Source organism: Gossypium hirsutum, chromosome D11 (assembly GCF_007990345.1).
Source record: "Gossypium hirsutum isolate 1008001.06 chromosome D11, Gossypium_hirsutum_v2.1, whole genome shotgun sequence".
Lineage (NCBI taxonomy): Eukaryota > Viridiplantae > Streptophyta > Magnoliopsida > Malvales > Malvaceae > Gossypium > Gossypium hirsutum.
In genome coordinates, this window is record NC_053447.1 from 61,873,435 (window position 1) to 61,883,519 (window position 10,085).

Consider the following 10,085-nt stretch of genomic DNA (forward strand, 5'->3'; position numbering starts at 1 on the left):
GCTCAGCTCCTTTAATTATCTCACCATTATTCAAGATCTTCTATGTCGTATACAAGAAAGAATTAGACCGATCAATAGGGTGAGTCAAATTGATTTTGGGTTGGGTCTAATTATTTCAGTTTATGTAAGGTAACCATTTCACCCATTCCTTAAAGTTGTTCCCCTGGCATGCAACAAAAGGAGATTCCAAACCTTTTAAACAACTTCTGCTAGAATTGGCTGACAATGGCCTTGTCTCAATTTGAGACGATACACTTTAAGTAGTTCATGTAGCTTGAGAACTTGATCCATAAACACCTAGGCTATTTGACAAGGCTGTGAAAGGATGCACCAAAGGAATGAAATGTGCTCAGTAGGACAGCCTATCTACCATAACTAATACAGTGTCAAAGCCCCTAGGTTTTGGAAAGCCTTCCACAAGATCAGTACCCTTTGTGGGATTGGTAGGGCTAAAGCAACCCTGGCTGTGGTGACTGCTTATTGGTTCGAAAAGAATTTAAAGCTTTGGTGATCAGTTTGTACCACAAAATGTGTTTCCACTGGGTAAGAATTCCACGTCTGCAACATTCACCTTACAAACAACTCTGATGGAGTAAAATAAAGACAACTCTATTCCTAAATATAAGTCATTAAACTAAAACATATTATAATAAAATTAAAACATGTCCAAAACTAAGCTTTTAACCTTTGAACTCGTAATATCTTGAATTAATATGTATAAATGCATATACTTCTGGAAAAAAAAGATATCATAACTTGAGTTTTTGAAGTTGGATTAGTGCATTTCAAAATATGTGAGAAAGCTAATAAACAACCCTACATATCGATGGTGACAATTATGTCAACTCTCGGTCCATCCAAAACTTGTTGCTAGTTTGTTGCTGTTTCAAACTTTCAAAATAGAATTAGGTTAATTGATTTTACTCTATTTAGTCATCCAAAAAATGCGTTACAAATTTTGACTACTTTAAATTTTGGTCATTTTGGGTTACTTATTTAAGTTCGAACTCAAATCAGTTTCAAGTACAAATTTAAGTTGGAAGTTTGAATTATCAACTTTTTATAATCGAATTCAATTGAATTGAATTTGTACTTAAACTATTCGAATTAAATTTTTAAATTCAAAACAAAATTGCTTTTAACTTTGTATGAAAATAAATGAAGGGTAGTAACTAAAATAGTGATTTAAAAAGTCATTAAAGAATTGCTTTAAAAATTTTAACATTTTAATTATGGATATATAAAACATTTGTTGACTCTAAAAAAAGTCAACAGTTGTTTAACATGATTAATAATTTAAAACATACATTTGTTGACATTGATTCTTGATGAAATGATGAAGGCATTTTCGATTTTTATTTGAATTTAAATAATGTAAACCATTTAAGAATGGTTTAATGATATATTCTATAAAATTGAAAAATTAATCGAGATTAAAATCAAATTTGCACATGAATTTTGGTTTTATGTGTAATTTGATACATGAATTGTGTGTAATAAAAATTTTACACTAATTAAATTATTAAATAATAAATATTTATAATTTATTACTAATAATTGATGATTATTTGAACAAGCCTCATGGATAGAAGTAAAAAACCTCTAAATGAAATAGCCGGTGAATGGACTACCGTTCACAAAAAGCCCAACAAAGGGAATGCAGCAACAAACTCCAAAAAAGGATTTGTACCTACAAATGCATTATTTTATCCTAATCAGGGATATTATGAACCATATCCAATGGTAAACCAACCGTGGAACAAATGTTTTAAATCATCCAATGGTAAACCAACCAATTGGAACTACTTTTTCATTGACCCCAAACAGGTGTGTCAATCACCAATGTCCCAAGATCTGTATTTAGCATCACAAACCAGTTATTCTGAAACAATCAAAAGATCTGAAAATTTGTTGAAAAAACAACAAATTGAAGAAGAAAAAGAAATTTCAAAAATAAAATATTTTTATAATCCTGGTATATCACCAGAATTTTATTGTTTTATAAACGAGATATGGAAAACCCATATTTCAAATCAAAGAGCCAATTTTAGAAGAGCTCTTACACAGTTTTCATTATTTTTAGTTGAAAAAACAACTAAGGAAAATGAAGCTGAAGATTTATTACTAAAATCTGTTTTATATAAAGAATGAGATAAGTTCCAAATGGAATTCATGGATATTAAGGAGATAAATAATCTTCTTGATACTCTTCAATATTTTATTCATAAAGGAAAAAATAATCCTCTTATGAATAAGGTATTTAGAATCTGTTTACATAATAAATCTAGACAGGTTTTACCGGTAGAAATATTCAACAAAATAAATGGAATTATTTGTAACCAGCAGACTCAATTCCAAAAAGTTTTTTTTCTGAATATTTTCTACAATCTTATGTTTTTATAAATTTCATAGGTGAAAAATTTCCAACTATAAAATATAGATTGGATCATGAACCGTTTGATATAACCAATATTGAATGGGATTTTGTAAGAGAAATAGTTGTACTAAACTTTTCTCTTAATCTTTTAAAAGATTTTCCAGCAATAGTAAAATCTAAATTACAAAACATCATAAAGAATGGTGATTTTTTCTATTACTTTCATATTGAAATAAGTAGCTTTATTGGTATTGCTGAAAAAGAAAAATTTTATCAGCCATATCAGATATGGGTTATTCAAAGGATGATTGGAAGTCACCAATTATCTGCTGTAAAAGAGGTCAAAGAACACTTGACAAAAAACATTAACAGGTGTTATAATGATCCAAATTATTATCAGACCCAAGCAGGGATTGATATTGTAGCAACAACCCAAGATCTTCTTCAACAAGAAATTTATCAACTATGGACCGATGGAAGAAGGATATTGGCATATTATAATGGAGATATCCAAGAAAATAAAGATGAAGAATCTTTAAGGCTATTAAAAAAGATATTTGATATAGAAATTAAAGATTATCCATCTCATCTTCTAGAACAAATCAGAAGTAAGTGGAAAGCTTGGAACTCACCAAGAATTTCACTAGATTCATTAAATCTAGATAAAATTGAAGAAATGAATCTCAACAATATGCAAGAAGGTTGAAGTCAAAAAAGATGGCAACCTGAAAGAAAGGAAATCCACATACCAACAACAAAGTTTGGCAACGTGGAAGTCATCATGATACAAACATGGAAATAACCATGAAGTAAGCAATGATGTAAGAATCCAGATGCAACCAACCAAGATTGCAATATGGATTGATGATGACGCAAGCAGTGATGGAAGCAACCATTAATGCTAGTTAAAGACATCCAGATGCAGACAACAAAGATTTGCAACGTGGATCAACCATCAAATCAATGCTGGAACAAGACTGTGAAACATGGAAGCAACCATAATCACAGAAGCAAAAAGACACATGAAACGTGGAAGTAACCACATCCATGAAGTATTGGATCCTTATCAGAACTATTGTTCGGGATTCAAAATACAATTGTATAGAATTTGTAATCTCCTCTATAAATAGGGAGGAAAGATCAATTGTACAGACATCTTAGAATTATCGAATAATATTATCTTGTACATTATCAAATAATCTTCTCTTTTATAGTTTTCCTTTACTAGAGTCTTGTAGATCCTTCCGCTCATACTCAACCACCCTTACCACCCTTCCCCCTATTTGGTATCAGAGGTGCCGATGTAACGAATTTCTAGAAAAATAATAACGTAATATTCATTGTAAGTTTTTGTCTTTGATTTACATTTCTGTTTGTTTCACAGTTATTTGTTTCAAAACCCATATATCTATTATTATGTCTTCTTGTTGCCGTTGAGTCCAGGGAGAACGTTAGGCGTTGTGTGAAGACGATTAAGATAATAGACAGTCTTAGGTACTAGAAACAAATATTATGGAACAAATCGAGTGTCAATTTCAAGATAAAACTTGTAATCATATCATGCATATAGACTCTAGAAATGAAAATAATATTTCATCTCTGAGTAAGGGTATTAACAGTCTAGTAGATATGACTTCTTTTTATTTTTCTAAGTTATACAACAAGGTTAGTAAGGTAGAAGAAAAGGTAAATAATTTAGGAAATATTAAAAATTTAAACTTAAACCATGAGTCTAAAGAAATATTAACTAATGTTAATAATAAATTAGATCAGGTTATTAATAATAATATAGAGTCTGATGTAGATTTAGGTCTATTATATTACGGTAATAGTAATGTAATATTAGCTTTATCTGAAGAAGAAAACACTTCTTCTGATGAATCGTCATCTATGTTAAAAAATTATAAAAAAAACATAAAAAAAAACGTAAAAAAGAAGAAAATCAACAACAAAAATATGATTTCCTATCCTATAAAAATCTTATAGAACATTGGAAAGTAAAATATACTAATACTACTGATAAATTAGAACAGGTAGAATATTTAAAGTTAATAGAAGAACTTTATGAAAAACATAAAGATCTATTTAGAATGTTTAATTATCATTATATTCTAAAATATGATGATACAGATAGTAGTAATTCGAGTAATTCTGAAAACGCAGAATTATTTAAAAATCAATCTGATGAAGAAAAAACTTCAACAAATCAGGATGAAGATATAAAAGTCTCTACTTGTAATTCTGATGAAGAAAAAACTTCATCTGAAGATGAAAATATAGAAATTCCAGATCCTATGGATTTAAAAAAAAAACAGATCCTAATGGAAAAAGAAAAATAGAGTCAGATAGTCAAACAGATGATTATCTTAGATCTTTAAATAAATATTTTGAAATTGATAAAGACACTGTTAGAATTTTTGGTAATAAAACCGAAAATATAACTACAAATGATGTAAAAATGAATATCCAGGAGAAACATCTAGTCAACCTGTTCAACTAAGAATAGATGACTTAAATAAAAGAAATGTGGCCCAAGGAGAAATATACTTAGATTTAACTAATATTCCTATTTCAAGCTAATATTCCTATTTTAGCATATAATGATAATTAAACATTCTAAATAGATCTTTATGTTTTTCATAAAGTTCTATTAACTTTAATATTCTACCTATTCTAATTTATCAGTAGTATTAGTCTATTTTACTTTCCAATGTTCTATAAGATTTTTATAGGACAGGAAATCATATTTTATGTTGTTGATTTTCTTCTTTTTTTTTTACGTTTTTTTTTATGTTTTTTTATAATTTTTTAACATAGATGACGATTCATCAGAAGAAGTGTTTTCTTCTTCAAATAAAGTTACATTACTATTACTATAATATAATGGACCTAAATCTACATCAGATTCCATATTATTATTAATAACTTGATCTAATTTATTATTAACATTAGTTAATATTTCTTTAGACTCATGGTTTAAGTCTAAATTTTTAATATCTCCTAAATTATTTACTTTTTCTTCTACCTTACTAACCTTGTTGTATAACTTAGAAAAATAAAAAGAAGTCATATCTACTAGACTGTTAATACCCTTACTTAGAGATGAAATATTATTTTCATTTCTAGAGTCTCTATGCGTAATATGATTACAAGTTTTATCTTGAAATTGACACTCGATTTGTTCCATAATATTTGTTTCTGGTACCTAAGACTGTCTATTATCTTAATCATCTTCACACAACGCCTAACGTCCTCCTTGGACTCAACGGCAACAAGAAGACAGAATAACAGATATATGGGTTTTGAAACAAATAACTGTGAAACAAACAGAAATGTAAATCAAAGGCAAAAACTTACAATAAATATTACGATATTATTTCTCCAGAAATTCGTTACACCGGCATCTCATATACATGAAACTTTAATTTTGATTCAATTGTACACATTTAAAGAAATGAATACGTATATTTATTTTCATATTGGATTAATATAATTGTTTGTCTATGTAATATTTCAACATAAAATGGTGCTAATTCGATAATGCTGTCAACGATTTGTAAAATTTGAATCACTTCAAATTATATGTATAAAATTACACAAAATCCAACTTCATGTATGACATTTCACATTGAATTAAAGTTCATATACAGTTTTGATACTTATCCCTATTTTAATTTATAAGAATTTGGTCCTCGTACTTTACAAAAACTAAAAAATTAATCTAGTTATTGATAAATACATGAACTTAAACCGTTGTTTTTTTTGTTAAATTATTGCATTACACGTTGAATTGTTGATTTGGGTAAAGTATAAGAACTATCAAATTAATTTCGGTAAAGTATAAGAACCAAACTATCAAATTAAAGTCAAGGACTAACTTTGACATTCAAAATCAATTACATTTAAGTATACATTCCCTTGGGGTTAAATATGTTCCAAGTCCTCATGCGTTTTGCACATTTGAAATTTAGTCCATCTACTATTATTTCTAGGAATTTAATTCCTCTATTTTTTTCAGATTTAAAAGCTTAGGAATTTAGATTTGCATTTTGAAATCCGAAAAGTAAATAGACTAAATTCCTGAAAATAAAAGTAGAGGGACTGAATTTCATATGTATAAAGAGTATAAGGAGTTTATCCATATTTTAACTGATTCCCTTGCTTCGATACATGTGTATGGTTGAAAACAAAGAACTAAGATCCAAATCAATAAACTCAACCACACAGAAACAAACCCAACCTCACCAAATAAAACCCTCTCATAATCGAAACCCTAACCTCCATTGTGTATCACTTTGCTTGCAAGTCGCGGCGCCTCCCCCAACTTCACACCAGCAAAGCAAAAGCTTCACCAATGGTCTCTTTACCCTCTTCCCACATTTCTCAAACTCTTGTTTCTCTTAAAGACAACAACAAAAGATCTAATCTTTCTTCTTCTTTTTTTGGTTTTTTTTCTTACATTAACAGGGGATCGATTTAGTCGCAGGAGGTAAGAGCAAGAAGACGAAGAGGACAGCCCCCAAATCCGATGATATTTACCTCAAACTCCTCGTCAAGGTCTCACCTTTATCCCCATTCTCTGCATAAAAATGTAGCCTTTTATTTGTGTTTTTGAATAAATGTTGCGATTTTTGTTTTTGGGTCATAGCTTTACCGTTTCCTTGTAAGAAGAACTGGGAGCAAATTCAATGCTGTGATATTGAAACGCTTGTTTATGAGCAAAGTTAACAAGCCTCCACTATCTCTCTCTAGGCTTATTGAATTCATGAAGGGAAAGGTATTTATTTGTTTACATTAGTAGATTTTTCTCGGTTTTTTAGGATCTTTATATTGGTATTGATATATGGTTTAATGCCTCTTGTAATTTGTAGGAGGATAAGATTGCTGTGGTAGTGGGGACAGTGACAGATGATATTAGGGTTTATGAGGTTCCTGCTTTGAACGTTACTGCTCTTAGGTTTACTGAGACTGCTAGAGCTAGGATTGAGAAAGCTGGTGGAGAATGCTTGACTTTTGATCAGCTTGCTTTGAGGGCACCTTTGGGTCAAAACACGGTATGGGGATCTCTTGTTTCATTTGTTTTTGATGCTTCATGACATTAATTAGTCATTGGTCTTCTTTTTTTTGTTTTTTCAAATGTATGTATGTTGATTTGTTTATTGATTTAGTTGGTGTTTTTAAGTTAATGTTTTCATCAAATTTCATTTCCAACTTTGTTCATTTGTCAAAAGCTCGTTGAAATTGAAATGTTAATGTTACTTTCACGCACAATTGATCGAGGGTAGTGCGCAACTTACCTGTTTACATTGTCCATTTAGGTTTGTGCTAGATGAAGATTTCCTTAATTATTTCAACTTTTCTTTGTTTCTCTTTATACGAATATAGAAATGATGCACTTTTTGACTGGTAATGGACCATGTTCTGCCATTTCATTTCTTCAATAGGAAGTGAAGTCCATTGGTCTTGCCTTAAACCCAATCTTTTGCTATCTTCTGATAATTCTTGTCTTCTGAAAGAAGAAACTGTTTTGTCTGGATTCTTAAGAGTTTCTTTGGGTGGAAATGCAGGTTCTCCTCAGAGGTCCAAAGAATTCCCGTGAAGCAGTTAAACACTTTGGTCCTGCTCCCGGTGTTCCTCACAGCCACACCAAGCCATATGTGCGCTCGAAGGGAAGGAAGTATGAGAGGGCTAGAGGAAGAAGGAACAGCAAGGGATTTAGAGTTTAATATTACTGCACTACTTGATTTTGAGGCCTGTTTGTTATTTAGGTTTTCATTTTCAGTTGTTTACTTGCTTATGTTTGCATCTTATTCATGGATTGTTTAATAGCTTGTTTGAGGAAGAACCTTTCTTATGCTACGAAGTGGAGCATGTTTAAGCGTTTTAATGTTTTATTTTACTCAAACATGGAATTCTTTGTCTGAATCATTCTTCAAGCACTTTTTTATGATTTCTTAAAGTTCAAACCTGGTTCATAGAATCTAACATGAGAAATCGCATTAATAAAACTAAAAGAGATAACAAAGCAGCTTTGAGCATAGAGATAAAACAAAGCAGATCAGAAACTTTTTATGAAATCATGAATGTGTGAGTTAATTTCATCAGCTCTTTCTTGGTTGATGAAATGACCAACACCCTCCATTATCACAACTTCATCCAACATGGGCGCATCTCTTTTGAAATCTTCACCATTAACATATTCCTTCATCCCTGGTGTGGTATAAACGCTGTCAAGATCCCCCACAATGAACTTCACAGGTACTTTCACTTGTGTATTAGTCCATGGTGCTGTCTGCTCCCAGTTTCTGCAATATATCGGATAGGAATTAGGCTAAAACTCATAAGATCAGAGTTTTTTTCAAAATATTTTCCAGGTAAAAACGTACAAATCAAAAGCTCTGTAGTAGTTAAGAGCCCCAGTGAAGCCTTTTTTATTGAATTTGTTGGCATAATAACTAAGATCTTCTTCAGAGAACCAGGATGGTAAGGTAATTGGGGTATCTGGTTTGATACCAAAAGCATTATCTTTAGGCATGCAAGGGGGACCTGCTTTTCGACTCGAAATGATTTTCTTTAGAACATTTGAAGCTCCATAACGAGCTATCTCTGCTTCAATCTTTCCAGGTTCCTACAGCAAAGTTCCATAATGAAGCCATGTTTGAGTAAAAACAATAGGATTCTGTGTCATAATGTAAGAAATAAAAAACCTGGAATCTGCAAATATAGTAATCATCTCCAAAGAAAAGTCTCATGCTCTCAACAGGCTTCATCTGTGGTTTTCTTGGCATGAACGGGACGCTGAGGCACACAAAAGCTTTGACTCTATCGGGACGAAACAAGCAAAGGTACCATCCAATAATGGCACCCCAATCATGAGCAACCAGAAAGACCTGCTCTACACCAAGAGAGTCAATGAGTGCAACGAGGTCACCAACGATGTGCATGCAAGAGTAGCTAGTGATAGCAGTGGGAGCTTCGGTATCACCATAGCCACGGAGATCCGGGGCAACAGCGTGGTAGCCGAGAGAGCTTAGTGCAAGAATTTGATGCCTCCAAGTGTACCATAGTTCCGGGAAGCCGTGAAGGAAGAGGATAACCGGTCCTTCTCCTTTTTCAGCTACATGCATCGATATACCATTGACATTCACCATCTTATGCCGTATTCCTTCCATTGCTCTCTCTCTTTCACCCTCTGTGTTCCCTTGTGGCCTTTGCTCTTTGTCAAATGTGATGATGAATGCTTGATATAGGGACAAAAAGCCAACGGGCGGAGCCACCCAGGGGATAAATAAAATAAAATACTTGTCCTTTTTTTTCCAAAAAAAAATTTATGAAGGCTGAATTCACTCCACAAAAATATTGAAAATAGCTCATCAAAATATTTGAAAAAGAATTATTTTATATAAAAAAAATCTATTTTCACTACTAAAACACAAGAATCTCTAATTTTTATTAAAAAAATATATTATGGCTTTTCTTGTAATTGATTAGGAATTTTATAAAAAATTTAATTTTTTTAAAATTTATTGAATGAGTTTAGAATGTTATTTTTTTATGGGTAATAAATTTTAGAGGTTAATACAAATCATTGAAGAAATTAGAACCGATTGTATTTATAATCTTGAATATTGAATAGTAATTTAACAATTTTATTTAAAAGTTGTCGCTTGCTACTGTGATTATTATTATGAATCTTGTGTTTAAAATT

At 31.1% G+C, this 10,085-nt stretch overlaps 2 protein-coding genes across 2 annotated transcripts; one reads left to right on the forward strand and one right to left on the reverse strand.

Moving 5' to 3' along the window:
* The first annotated feature begins 5,198 nt into the window (after window positions 1–5,198).
* On the forward strand, window positions 5,199–8,282 carry LOC107927269 (60S ribosomal protein L18-2). Its single transcript, XM_016858308.2, has 5 exons — window positions 5,199–6,734; window positions 6,845–6,934; window positions 7,026–7,154; window positions 7,249–7,431; window positions 7,945–8,282. Exons 1-5 carry the CDS (start codon window positions 6,732–6,734, stop codon window positions 8,101–8,103), a joined length of 564 nt encoding a protein of 187 aa, XP_016713797.2. The 5' UTR covers window positions 5,199–6,731; the 3' UTR covers window positions 8,104–8,282.
* A 72-nt stretch (window positions 8,283–8,354) lies between these two features.
* Window positions 8,355–9,722, reverse strand: LOC107927268 (epoxide hydrolase A). The gene is made up of 3 exons (XM_016858307.2): window positions 9,085–9,722; window positions 8,764–9,005; window positions 8,355–8,682 (listed from the first exon to the last, which is right to left on the reverse strand). The coding sequence occupies exons 1-3, from the start codon at window positions 9,547–9,549 to the stop codon at window positions 8,436–8,438; spliced, it is 954 nt and encodes a 317-aa protein (XP_016713796.2). The 5' UTR covers window positions 9,550–9,722; the 3' UTR covers window positions 8,355–8,435.
* Window positions 9,723–10,085: the final 363 nt, after the last annotated feature.

Excerpts from the sequence above, each read along its gene's own strand:
- LOC107927268 (XM_016858307.2), bottom strand. The coding sequence starts at position 9,549 with ATGGAAGGAATACGGCATAAGATGGTGAATGTCAATGGTATATCGATG. Across the intron at positions 9,006-9,084 it reads ACTATATTTGCAGATTCCAG|GAACCTGGAAAGATTGAAGC; the intron begins GTTTTTTATTTC and ends ACTTTGCTGTAG. Across the intron at positions 8,683-8,763 it reads TACTACAGAGCTTTTGATTT|AAACTGGGAGCAGACAGCAC; the intron begins GTACGTTTTTAC and ends GATATATTGCAG.
- LOC107927269 (XM_016858308.2), top strand. Across the intron at positions 6,935-7,025 it reads ACCTCAAACTCCTCGTCAAG|CTTTACCGTTTCCTTGTAAG; the intron begins GTCTCACCTTTA and ends TTTGGGTCATAG. Across the intron at positions 7,155-7,248 it reads TTGAATTCATGAAGGGAAAG|GAGGATAAGATTGCTGTGGT; the intron begins GTATTTATTTGT and ends TGTAATTTGTAG.